Here is a 13,903-nt window from a genome sequence, read left to right on the forward strand (position 1 = left end):
AGCGGTTATTATACCGGAACTAACTTCGGAGTATGATCAGCGCCTCTATCGGGAAAACGCCCAACCGTTTGTCCTCGAATAGTTCAAGCTGTCGCTGGTAGATGGCGCCCTTTTTGTGGAATTTACCGACACCTGATGGTACATTACCATCATGTCGGTAAAAAAACACTGAATATGACGCCATCTAGAAGTGAGAAAAGGAACTATCGAGGACAAACTTGGACACTTTCTTGATAGATGGCACCGCCAACTTCTCGCGGGAAATTTGAATTCCCTTTTATTTAATTAAAATTCATTCAAAGCATTTGCAGATACTGTTGCACGCAAGTGCGATATAATTACTGTAGTCTTTATGTAAGCATGTAGTTAGGTACTTTGTAATAGGTGAACGCATTTAACTGGGTGTAATGTAGAGATAGATTTTTAAACGTATATGTTAACAGCGAATACTGATAACCAATATTTTCGTCTTACATTACTGTAACTGTGATAGTTTTTAAACGTTTGAAAAAGATGGCTAGTATAGAATATTTTATCTATAGTATAGAATAGTATAGAATAGTATAGTGTAGTTAATACAAAACAAAGATACTCACAGGGCAACCGCGTTTGTTCGTCTTGTAACCAAAGTTGCATCGTTTTCTGCATCCCTCGAGAGGTGGACAATTGGAGTCCGACGCCCTGCACTTGCAAAACGTGCAATCGTTCTCGTCCATGACCAGGCCCCGTTCGCAGTGCAAGTCACATTTGACCTCTGGGCAAATTTTCTTTCCAGTCTCGTCGATTAAGACGCTGTCGTTGGTGGGTTCGTCAAAAGTTTGCGGTGTCTGGCAAGCGCACACCGAGCAGCCTCCCTCGTCCTTGACGAGGTCGCAGTTGAGTCCGCAGTGTGGTAGCTCAGGGCAAACCTTGTCGGGTTCGACGGGTGGCTGAGCTCCCGAAGAGCCACCGTCCTCCTGAAACATGGAAGTTTTCAGAAATATCACCCATCGTTGAGCGAAGAAAAAAAAAAAAAGAAAGAGGAATTTTCTACTTCGGATCGTAAATTTCTAGCAATTCAAGAACGAGAGTCTATAGTTATCTAGTTCGTGAATAAATCGTTAAAACTTTTGGTAATATTGACTTTGAGCATCGTTATCTTTATGACACCTGAAGAATTTGCTCGTGTTTATCACAGAAACTGACAGAGACTTTGAATTGTAAATATTTTGTACTTTTGTTTACTTCTTCACGAAGCCTTGGACCATTTCGACAGATTTAGAAGGCTCGGAGTTTTCGAAACATATTCGAAGCTCTCGAGACATTCGAGAATTCAGATTTCCAAGGTTTCGTCAATTTTTCTCTTCAGAGACTTTGCTTTTCACTTACCTTTGGCACGATGCAGCTGCAAAGGGGACAATCGTTTTCGTCGTTTACGTATCCATGATCGCACGTCAGGTCGCAGTCCTCCAAGGAGTTTCGACAGGGTGGCTCAGGTTCCGTGAGGGTCGCGTTCGTCGGGATCGGACAGTGAGGGCAACACTCGCCTGGATTCGGAGGAATGGCGTTCTCGCAGTTCTTGCACATCGGTTCCTGACAGGACACGCCATCCTCCTCGCAGACGCAGCTCAAGCAGTCCGATTGCTGCCATCGTTCGCCTAGATTTTTCGCCTTGTCCTCGTAAATGCAATATTTCGTCGATTTCGTGTCCTCCGTTGCCACCGTTACCCAGGATACGGATTCTGCAATGGAAATACATTCGTAAGATCTCTGCATGTCGCTTATAGTATTCTTCTCGCTCTAGGATAGTAGTAACTGTTCTATAATCTTCGGGCGCTCCCAACTACCGAGGTCCTCGAACTTCTAGAAGCCAGTAATCGACGAGTTACTTCAAACTATAGATTCCGCGAATCCGACAGCGAAACTTCGGAACAGTTTTCGAAAAGCAATTATAGGATTAATATACGGAAGCTTCAAACAGTGGGTATCTCGGACGATGAGCCACGATTCGAGCAGATGGGCTACGTGCTCTTCCAGGACTGATTTCTCCCCCATTTCGCGATAAAAGACTAGAATTTTCTGTTTCAACGCTTAATTAAGTCGAAGAGCAATCGCGAAGTCACGATTTATGTTTGTCCATTAAACGGCGTTTGTCAGCAAACGAGAAACGCATCTCTGCTAGAGGCAGAACGTTCGTAGAAACGGCTCGATCAATATTTATTATCGTTACATCACTAATTACGTCGAAAGCGTAATTAAACGCTCTGCGTATCGCTCTGTGGTCTACGATGTTTGGAATTCGACATTTTTAGACAGCATTCATGTAATTGAAACGCAATTTTCTCGTTATCCTAGCTGATAAATCATTCTCTTCCGATAGCAGTGACAATATATAATTACGGGAGTGTGGGTGGTTAATATTTTCGGTTGCTTTGGCTTGGTCGCGTGTAAACAGTGATGGATGGCGTCGACATAGAGGGATTCGAATTTCGGTGTAGGAAGCATGATCCTTTCCAGTTGGCAAACGTTTCAATCGACGCATCCCGTAATTGTCCCCTTGGTGCCCGAGGCTGGCGCGTTATTAAATTTCAAAACGGTCGCTATCAGGGTTCGTGCGTGCCCGTGGCCGTGTTCGAGCACCGGAAACACCGGCGAACGCGTTCGCGAGATAAGAATGGTCTCATTAAAATTCAACAGGTAAATCGAAAGTTTGCGCCGCGCGGGGCAAACCTGGCCGCTGTAGCACGAAACTTAAAAGCCTTTTTCCACCCGCCACGCACCGCTGGGGATCATTCGGAGCTTTCGCGCTGATTATAATCGAGACGGCTCGAATTCGTAATGCCCGGCAAGCACGGCCACCGAGGCAAGCGCAATTTTAAAACGAGACTCGTGACTTTAGCCTTCCAACTACGCGCGATCACGAGGACCCTGGCATTGCTTTCTTTTTTCCTCACACTCCTCGAAATCATTTAACCTTAACGAGCTGTTTTCGGCGCCTTCTTAAATCCCGGTCGATTTTTACCATGTAAATCGAGCACTTTTTGCAAATTACCTTTCTCGTGGGATTTCTATGTACGACGGTCCCTGCGACTGCACAGTTGTATCTACCGGAGGCCAATGAAGCTTCAGAGAGCTTGTTGTGGTTGCTCAGTTTTTAACCCTTTGCACTCGACGGGTGACTCTCGGTCACCGCTGGATTCGACGCACCAAATCAACCAGCAATTTGTTATTTAACATAATTCGGAGTTCAGTTCGTTCGAGACAATTGTAAGAGTCGGTCAATAAATAATACGTTTGACGAACTGCAATACGTTTAAAGTCATTAGATTCCTACATTTGGAACTCAAAGGTGACCCGGTTTTCAAATCTCAAATTAAGGATCTCGTTTTCGAAGTAAATACAAGCTCAGCATTCGTGGCAATAGAATGCTAATAAAGCATCTCGAGTTGCTGTTAGACACCAGAGAAAAAAGGCCTCGAGTGCAAAGGGTTAATCTAACCGCTAACTCAGCGACGCAGGGAAAAGTTTGGAGAACGTATACAGATACGAACGGATTTTACGTATGAAAACGCTCACTTGAAAGTAAAAATCGAACAATTCCGATGTTACATCGTAATACTCCGAAAGTGCACGAGGAACGAGGTTGGCCGAGTCGGATCGCGATTAGAGAGGAGCTACGTGGACGACGAGAGAGGCAGCAGCGGGAGTACCGTAGGAGAGGAGACGCAGGTAACCGAGAGAGGAGATTGAAGATATCGACCCGCTAGTCAGCGCATTCCCGACGTTGCGTTCGTATCGGTTTGACCGCCGATAGGAGCGAGCCTCGATTACGACCTTTCGTAATTACCTGAGGGTCTGCAGTCGTAGAGAGGGCAACAGCTACCGGGTGTCTCGCGATCGAGGGCGGCCCTCACTTGAACCGGACGATGCCCATCTGGACAGCTCGCTGGTGGACAGGCCGCGCACTCGCACTTTCCATCTTCCGTTAACACGCTGTTTTCGGGACACAGATCGGGTCCTCTCGAGTCTTTCACAGGAAAAACGACACTTTCAGATGGTCCGTCGTGCGCGTTTAGGACTCGTACTTTACGACTTTAACGACTTTCTCTTGCACGAGATCTCTTGGTCGAGGTGCTAAGAAGATCTTGACAGTATCGATTGTAAGAACATACTTCGTACCAGAGGTCGGCAAAACCCTAGACTTTGAATAAATCTGAAGTTTGCCGATACGTTTGTCTCGTTTTCTTCTTTGGAAAATGTTCAAAAGAGGAAACTAGACAAACATATCAGGAAACTTCAGACTTATTCGAAGTCTAGGGTTTTGTCCATCACTGCTTCGTACCACCTCCACCAGAATCTCTACCAAGTCGATAGACCGATAGAACCCTCAACCCTTAACCCTTCTCATATAGTAGCAACGATTTTCTTTTGCACGAGATCGATCGAGGTGCTACGAAGATCTCGACAGTCTCGATTGTAAGAACATACTTCGTACCAGAGATGAGCAAAACCCTAGGCTTCGAATAAATCTGAAGTTTGCCGATGTGTTTCTTCCGTTTCCTTCTTTGGAAAATGTGCAAAAGAGGAAACGAGGTATCAGCAAACATCAGATTTATTTGAAGCCTAGGGTTTAGCCCATCACTGCTTCGTACCACCTCCATCAAATCTCTACCAAGTCGATAGACCGATGAAACCCTCAACCCTTAACCCTTCTCATATAGTAGCAACGATTTTCTGTTGCACGAGATTGATCGAGGCGCTAAGAAGACGTTGACAGTCTCGATTAGAAGAACTTACTTCGTACCACCTCTACCAGATCTCTGCCAAGTGGATAGACCGATAGAACCCGTCAACCCTTAACCCTTCTCATATAGTAGTCTCGCGTTAAGAAATCGGGACCGTCAATTATCAATTCGCGAAGCAGGAGGGGAGGTTTTCCTGCAACTAGTCAGAGTCAAACTCAAACTCAGTAATTGGAATACGATATCCAGTCTCGATCTCGTGTTAGCTCATACGTTTGGAGTATTACTGGTCTGTGGCGGGATGCGGAGGCGGATCATGCGGCGTGGACGTCACGGATCTCGATTCCTCTGGCTACCACGATGGATGCTCGACGATGGTTGCTTACCTGAGGGAATGCAATCGTAGCGGGCGCAACAGCTACCGGGCGTTTGGGGATCCGCTGCCTTCACTTGAACGGGACGTTGACCCTCGGGGCATTCGGATGGTGGACACACGGTAGCGCATTTGCAACCGCCGTTCTCACCTCGGACGCTGTCCTCTGGACACTCTGCGCCGCTTACGTATCCTGAGAACAGAAAGAACGATTTCATTGCAACGTCTTTGTGGCTGTATGGTCGTAACTAGACTGCGGATTTTTATGTATTTATAGGAAATTTAAATGTCCAATAGTATAAGAAGGATTGAAAGTAAAATTCACGTTACAATATTTACAGAATAAAATAAAGTCCTATTTAGGTTCAATTTTTGTAGGGACGTTCGCGAAGATTTTATTTTGCATAAAGATCCCCAGTTTAGTAATAACTTATTATATTTACGATAACTTTCCTAAATAATAAAGATCGGCACCATTAAACGACGAAACTTATTTGGCCATTGAATAATAAATGATTTGTTTCAGAGGCCATTTCGAGATCGCGTATCTCAACTTTTTGTTACGTGCGAGTTAGTCGACATGTTCAACGAACGGTTCAATTATCGAAAACTGTTGTTCGCTAATGATCAGCTTTTGTACTTTCTCAGAGAATTAAAACCCGGACGGTGAATCCGAGCGTGGCCTGTAGGCAGACAATAAACGAGGGAATATAATTCCAGCGCGAGACATGTGGAGCATCGTGCACGCGACCAACGTCAAAGCGGCAACTCCTTCAGGATGAAAACTTGATGAAAACGCGGCTGGGACGTGACGTAAAATACGTACGAGATATCATATAAAGCGTGACGCGCAGAGATGAACGCGTTCCCGTGTGACGATTCAGTTACGCGTCCAGGAGCGCGAGGTTTTTTAAAGCCACTGCGAGCGCCGAGTCAAAGAACAGCCGCGCGCTTTTATCGTCCGGTAGAAATTTGCATAGGTCGACGCGTCGCTGGAAGCTCCTTGCGACTCGGTTATTAAAATGTCGCGACGTTATTGCGAGATTACTCCGCGTTCTCGCGACGAAAGCACGTCGATTGTTTGGCTTTCAGCTTTAAGCTGGGTTCCCTTCTAAAGATTTCTCCTAATGGCGGATGCAGCGAATTTAGGCTAGATGCGTGCTATAGTAATTCAAAGACAGAATTTTTAGGGATCGAGAAAACTATCGTACGAACATGTGTTTATATTGGGTTGTCTGGAAAGTCGATTTTTAATTGGTGGAAAGGTCGTGCAACAAAATGGCACCTACCTAATTCGATAAATATATATCAAAATTCAAACGTGTTCTTGAATTTTTCTTAAAAATTGATAGGAACTTTCTAGACAACTCAAATAAAAGAATAACCCTTTCGACACTAGTGGGACACATACAGTCAATCTCACAAGTAGTCGTACCTTTTATATCTATTGAAAGCATTTGTTTAAATTAAATGACAAGTTTGATGTTTCCAAATAAATGATTCATTTCTAATATATACATAAATATACAATAAATGTACTTCGCACAAGTATATATCTACGATAAAAATTACAGGTTTGATGTTTCCAAATAAATGATTCATTTTTAATGTATACATAAATATACAATAAATGTACTTCGCACAAGTATATATCTACAATAAAAAATTTATTTGGAAACATCAAACCAATCAATCAATTTAGACAAATGTCTTTAATAAACATAAAAGATACGAGTACTTATGGAATCGACCGTGGATCCCAGTGAATATTTTCGATTGCCTTTAGTCAAATTACAAGTGAGACTTATTAGAAACTAAATCACTTTTTATTCTACAACCTTGGATCTATAACCAAGTTTGATAGAATTAATTTCTAAAAGAAAAGCGAATGGAATAGAAATAGAAATAACGTCGGTGTAAGAAGCAACTGGATGGTTACATCTAGGAAAGATGAGCGGAGTACGCATTGCAGGTTTGGAGTCGTACCGTTCGTGGAGAAGGTATCGTTGCGGTGTTTTATAGAGGTGGAACTAAGTTGTACGATATCTGATGGAGTTGTTCGAGTGGGGTCGTCATCGAGCGACAGTTCTGTTTTATAGCGAAGCAGAAGAGGCGATATTTTTCTTCACCGAGATACCGTCCAACCTTTCGCGTCGGTTTTCCCAGTCGATGTCTCGCGATTCCACTCGGGAGACTTTGGATTCCGATAGGATCGATCCCTTCAAGGGTAGCGGAAAAGGGAAAACGACGACTGTGCGTGGCCTTAGGAGAACGCCAGTCAATCGGTCGGTCTGGCAACCGACCTCCCTTCGAGACGGATTACACGACCGCTTCCTGGAAACTTCTCACGAAAATCAGAGACTTTCCGAGGGTTTAGCTTAAACCGTCTCGCGAAAATGTTCGCCAGTGCTCTCCTCCGCGTTTCGTTATTTTTCAAAGTGACTGGGGCGAAGAGAAAGGCGAGCTATAATTCAGGAGGGTTTGAAAATCCAGTCGCAAAATTTGTTGGCGTGATCCACTGCTAACATTTAAAAAAAAAAAAAAAAAAAAAAAATTCTATCGCGATCCTAAAAGTACTCGTTCGCGTTAAGGAACAAAATTTATAGCAACTCGAAGGGCGTATACTCGGATATGTTTATCGTCCTTTTCCTCCGGCATCTACCAGTAAAATATGACGTCGACCTGAAGATTAATTTTCGTTTTTTCCTCGTTTTTGCCGCGAACGGTGGCTTCGATCCGATAAAACTCAGACAAAGGCTAGTGGATGGCATGATTCGCTCCGAGACCATTGATCGTTCGTTCTTCGACGGTCTAGCCCGATAAAACGCAGAGTTGAAGCGACGTCGGGGAAAATGTGCGCGAAACCAAGTGTTTCGATGCCGTGACAGCTGTTAGGTGGGCAACGATGAGCAACACAGAGATTCCATTAAACTGAAAACACGGGCAAGATGGAAGCGAGGGGGTTATCGTGGGAAACTAGAGGGATTTCAGGGTGGATAACACGAGGAAACATCGATAATAATTCCATTGGGAAAAGGGAAACGGGTAAGGGATCGGTTTCGATGCCGCGTTACCGCATTCAGCGGCGCACCCTACTTCGCAACGCTTCCAACAATAAGTTCATTTGGTATGCAAGGGTTACCGCTGTCCAGGACGGGCTAATACAATTTCTGGTGAAACGGTCCAGTCGCTTCAGCATCCGCTTCCCACCATTACCTCTCTCGTGCCAATACCCTCCTTGAATTCACGATGGATCTAGGGTATCTATATTCGTTCTACGAATTCCCGTCATCTCCTAATTGAACTGTAAATAACTGTACTCCATTTATTAACTTCGCCAAGCTTCATCCAATCGCGAATCAGGTGACTCGTGAACTCGACGTGGCCGAATCGTTTCGGATTTTCCGTTAGGAGCCATTCGCGCGAGTTTAATCTAGCGTGACGAATGTGCATAGAAAATTTGTACAGCCAATTTTCCGCTTTCATATCGCGTGGTCTGGGATGGTGCAGGACAAATCATGCTTGGCGAAGAGAGCGCCAGTTAAAATCACGCTTCTCTCTAAAGGTCCTTTAAGAGATTTTACGAAATAGACTTCTTAGTAACAAACGAGACTTTTTTTAAAGAACGAAGGCTACGCTGCTCAAAGGAATTTTTACCACGGAATCCGTAGTTCCAAGCTTTGAATTCAGCATCGACCAAGGAACGTACTCGTCCACGGCACGCTTGATACAACAAAGCAGCCCATAGCTCGAGAGCCAAGTGACAAAAGGACAAACTCGCTGGTCTCAGCTCAGGTCCCATTTGTCTGGACGCGTCGACTCGGCTTGCGGCGGTAGCCGATCCTGGCTGACGACGTTAACGCGTTAACGTACGCTCTCTTTGCGCCGCTACGTATAGTCGAGCTCCTAATTTACCCAGGGGTACCGTCGGGACTACCCCCCGCTCGCGTCTGCCCGTCCCTAATCTTCGTCCTGCGGAATTGACGTCAAAGCTAATGGTCCCGGCGCTAGGCACACAAGCTTCGCCACCAAATTCTCGAGCCATCGAACCGAGGCGTACACCGGAAGCACCGGCAAAACGCGTCGCTTGTGTCTCCTCGTCGTGAACGACGGACCTTCGTGCACGCGCTTGGCATATGGGCAAACATCTGTGGCTACCCTCGCGACGGATAGTTTGATGTTCGATAAACCAATTAAACGGGGATCGGGACTCCTGGGCAACGAGCTGCCCGGGGGGGGGGGTGGCGTCTTTGAAAGAGACACGGCTTCGGTTACGTCCTATGTACCGCGTCAGCTTCGGTCACAGCGCGGTGAGAGCCACGTGACTTTCTAGACCCATCACTGCGCCGGACTGGAAAATTCCTGGTGGTTTTCTCGTGAATTCGAGAAAAGTCGTACGGTAGCTTTTCGTTATTCGTTCGTTATTCGTTTCAACACTCGTCTGTAGCTTGAACGCTTTGGGATCGAAAGGTGACTCTCAGTCACATCTTAACGTGATTGCTATAACTCGACAGGTGACTGTTGGTCGCCACTAGGTTCGACGCAGTAAGCAATCGATTTGAAATTAGTGTTGCAAACCGTTTGCGCTCTTTGTTTGACCTACTCCACTATCGTCGTTTTACCTAGATCGACGGTTGCATGCAACTAGTTTCAGAGTGATTTGAAACTGATCGGTCGCGCCCGTGTGCGATCGACCTAAATCAACCGGCAATAACGTTTGTCGAGGTTTCATTCCTTTGGAACTCGAAGTGTCAATAAAATGACAGTCGGTGAAATAAAGATGACCCGATCTTCAAATATGAATTCATTCTTTAAGTCAATTTAATTTTAGCATTCGTGGCAGTAGAATGCTAAGAAATCATCTCGAGTAGATGGCAGAAAAAGAGGCCTCGAGTTACCGGTACATCCGGGGAATCTGCAGCGAGAAACGAACCGATGGCTTTGAAGCGGCTTTTCGTTGGCCGTGAACAGCGTTAAAAGGACCGATGTCTCGACGTCCGCAGAGAAATTCCAAGCACGAGGAAACCACGAGATAACGCGACGCGACCAGAGCTACTTTGGCCACGCGGAACGCATACTTTGATCTAGAAGGGATCGCGACTCGGACGCAATACCGAGATAGCCTCATGACCCTTGGATGTGGCTTTTCGACCGCCTGGCTGTCCTTCAAAGCAGGGATCTCGAGATTCGCAGCATTAGGAGAGCTGACGCTGCGGCGAGAGCCATTAGATAGGACGCATACGCGCCGCTAGAACGCTAAAGATCAAGCCATTTTACTTCGCGAATGGCAGAAGCTGTCGCGTGGTTCGACTAAAAGGGATCTTTCGCGGACCTCTGCTATTTAAACGAGCCTTTGGCACGGTTATAGTGCTTGCAATTCTGAGAGTTGTGGATCAAGATGTGGCATCTATTTACCTGCTGCATTATGGGAACTCTTTAGTAAAACGTTAGGTTCTAGAATATTCACCGAATGTTGGCTAGACTTCATATAAACTGATAAGATGTACGAGTTCAAATATTCTAACTTTGTAGGTCAAAGCATCCTGGCTCTGCTATCTCGTAATAACACGTCCACGTCATCCGTGTAAGAGTGACGGTACTTTTCACTGAAAAACTAAAAAAAATTAATCCTGATTGTTAAGTATCAAAAAAAAAAAAAAGAATTTGAATCCTATAACGTCGATGAAGCTACAAAGATAAATACCACGATCAATTTTCAATAATGCAGCTTCCGACACAAAATTCAAACGCAGCAGAAATTTTCAAGATTTTTCTATGTTCACGTGCTTACACAAGTTTATAATTTGACACGTTCGTATGTTTATACCCGAGACGGGTATTGCTTTTCCTAGGTAATACTGCAATCTCTGAATCATAGATCGACCGAATGTGCGCACGTTTCAAAGTGGGAGAAAGGTTTTCTCGTCGAGAGAGACGTACACAAGACTGTTGAAAGGTGCGTTCGTGTTTGATCTCATAGAGAAGGTAGGTCGATCGTGGCCCGATAGAAAATCGGTTTGTTGTTTCGAGACGGGGCGCGGCATTGTCAACGAACTCGGATTCGTCGCGAACCCGATGACGAAGCGAAGCTCGTCGACTGCAATAGAATTGCAAAGGCTTTCACTCGTGCGCCAAACGGAAGAGATTGCCGGATGAACGGGAACGTATCGACGAGCCAACAGGCGACGCCGGATACAATCGAAAGCGAGACACGAGAAGACGATGTAATCGCGAGCGTTCGAGCAAAAGCTCTGCTGATTTTTTCAACAGGGTCGTTCCCGTTTTGACATTTCCCTGTTGTCCCCTCGAATCGTTTCATCGCAACGGAGTTACATTCTGCTGGCTTATCGCGTCGACCGGCTGACCACTCTTGAACATTTCTACTGTATCTAAATTTTGTTAACGTTCCATTGGAACCTGCGTTATCGAACGTTCAGAAATTCAAGTATTTCACTTAAATTCATTTTCTTTGACGCTAAACTTTTGGAATTAGTTTCTTTACTTCATTAGTCGAAAGCACTGTCATCCATATATGGACGACGTGACAATCAACGTATTATTCGAGTAGTATAGAACCAGGATGCTTTGAATTACGAACTTAGACTATTTGAACTCGTGTATCTTATTGGTACGATATCAAATACACTGATTGGATCAATTTAAAATATAGCATGTCACATGAGTTTGATGCGAAGGCTTCGCGTATAAACGATTGCTTTCAAGTGCTACTTGCATTTAAGGATCCACTATAGAAGCCTTAGCGATAGAGTTTTCTAGCAGATCTAGAGCTTCTCTCGCTAAAGCTCTTTCGTTCCCATATTTCTCCGATAAACTAATATGTTTTTTATGAAAATGGATATACGGTTTACTCGAGCTAGGTGTCGATAAGTATGCAAAGTTTGAAAGAGCTGTTATCCAACAGGGTTGCGGTCAAAAATTGACGGAACAGCGTCCCTTTTTAGCGATCTAAACTGGAAGATCTTCCTTAAAGCCTATAATACTCGTTCCAATCATTTGAGCGACAAAGGGTAGCCACCGGTCGCGTACACTGGTATTATCGATCGATCCTTCCTGGACTGGTAATCGAGCTTCCGGGTAATTGGTTTAACCCTTCTACGTACGGGACCAGTGAAACGAGGGCGAAATAAAAACCTGGCCGACGCTGGCTTCGAACGCGTACGATTTATGAGCTTGTCCCAGAAAATATTATCCATTTCAGAGACTCAATTCCGTCATCCACAAGACAAAACATACTTTCAAGCTTGATCTACGTAGCGACTCAACTAAAAATAATCCCACAAAATTTGCCTTTCTTCGTCACTTGAAAGCAAACAGCATAAGCCAAGTTTAATAACTAGACTGCGTACCTTTATGCAAAACAAAATCTTCCTATAAAAATTGATCCAAATAGGAATTTATTTTATTCAGCAAATATTATAACACGAACTCTACTTTCAATCTTTTTCATATTCTCGCATATTGTTCGCATTTTATAGTTTCTTGCGCATTCAAATTTTCTATAAATGGATAAAGATCCGCAGTCTATCAATAACACTTTAATAAACACTTCTTCCATTAAACTTACTATCATCAGATTTCTTTAATAGACATTGTTAAATATCTTCGTCGATAGGAAAAATAAACGACTGTTAGCTTTTACAGAGCGAGTGTTTATTACGTGCTCGCACATAAAGAAAAAGAAAAAAAAGTGTCTATTTCGCACGTTTAACGTATGTGCCCATAGTGGCGCTTTTGCTTATATTTAAATTTAATTATATTCCAACAGACATAGAAGGAACGCACGACTATATATTATTATATAGATATATCCTAACTATTAAACCTTTCCATAGGGCTGTGAAATCACCCCGCACCCCAATCGCCTACCCTATTCCGCGTTCACCAAGAAAGTATCCGTTTCTCGAAGTGTAAGATAGAAGGTGAAACGTACGAAGGAAGCAAATTGTTTAAAGTGCGTATGTATTTTCCAGGAGAAGCCGGCGTTTTCCCCATGAAAAGGAGCCGGCACGATCGTCGAGAGCCCCGAGGACACGGTCACGGGTTTCCGTCAGCGTTAGCGAAACCCACTCGTCCCGCAAATGGGTCGCGGCGTGCCCCGACGGTCCTCGCTTTGCAAAACCCGCTGTCGCGCAAATTACCCATTAATGGAGCCACGGGAACGCTATTTAAATTATTCCTCCACCTCCTTCGCTGGCAGCATTTTTCTGCGACTTTGTCGGGCTCAGCTCGCGCTTTAACATCGCCGATTCACCTGTCGACTCCGACTTTATTTTCGCTACCTACTCGCTTTCCTTTCCGCGACGCGGAAAGCTGGTTTTCTATCTGCTCTCGCGCGAACATTTTTCCACCCCTAGAGGACGGAATCAGCGAGCTAAGTGCTCCTAATTTCAAAAGCGGCGCCGTAGTCGATATATTCAATTTATTTTAGAGACTCGATTGTACGTGCTTCGAACACTGTGTGTTTCTGTGTAATTAGTCTATTGGCGTCTTTATGGACCCCTCGAGAAGAGGCTCGTCTTGTGGATTTATAAAGCTTTGTTAAAAATTTAAAACGTTGGGACGCTGCGTTGAAAAGTAACCTAGTTGTCCAGGTTATAGCGCGTTGAAAATTCGTCACAGAGGGATAGCGTTTTATTTTGTTTGCGCTTCGAACGCTGTTAAAGCGTATTTTTCGTTGGCAAATTGGCTGCGACTCGTTTTCATCAACGACGCGACAGTTTTAATGCTGCTACGCGGTACAATACGGTCATAATTACGTACAGCATCGAGTGGTCGCCGAAACAGTTGT

At 44.6% G+C, this 13,903-nt stretch overlaps 1 protein-coding gene across 2 annotated transcripts in view; it reads right to left on the reverse strand.

The window, feature by feature from the left end:
• LOC128890808 (cysteine-rich motor neuron 1 protein) overlaps positions 1-13,903 on the reverse strand; it is a 244,239-nt gene that overhangs the window by 5,693 nt on the left and 224,643 nt on the right. Inside the window, exons 6-9 of one of the 2 annotated variants that reach the window (XM_054149687.1) lie at positions 5,108-5,287; positions 3,827-4,006; positions 1,369-1,721; positions 597-956 (exon numbers count right to left, since the gene is read on the reverse strand). In XM_054149687.1, coding sequence (XP_054005662.1) covers positions 597-956; positions 1,369-1,721; positions 3,827-4,006; positions 5,108-5,287 — 1,073 coding nt within the window. The remainder of the gene's footprint in view (positions 1-596; positions 957-1,368; positions 1,722-3,826; positions 4,007-5,107; positions 5,288-13,903) is intronic. The other variant, XM_054149688.1, reaches the window with a different exon arrangement.

Source organism: Hylaeus anthracinus, unplaced genomic scaffold (assembly GCF_026225885.1).
Source record: "Hylaeus anthracinus isolate JK02 unplaced genomic scaffold, UHH_iyHylAnth1.0_haploid 12001, whole genome shotgun sequence".
NCBI classification, from domain to species: domain Eukaryota; kingdom Metazoa; phylum Arthropoda; class Insecta; order Hymenoptera; family Colletidae; genus Hylaeus; species Hylaeus anthracinus.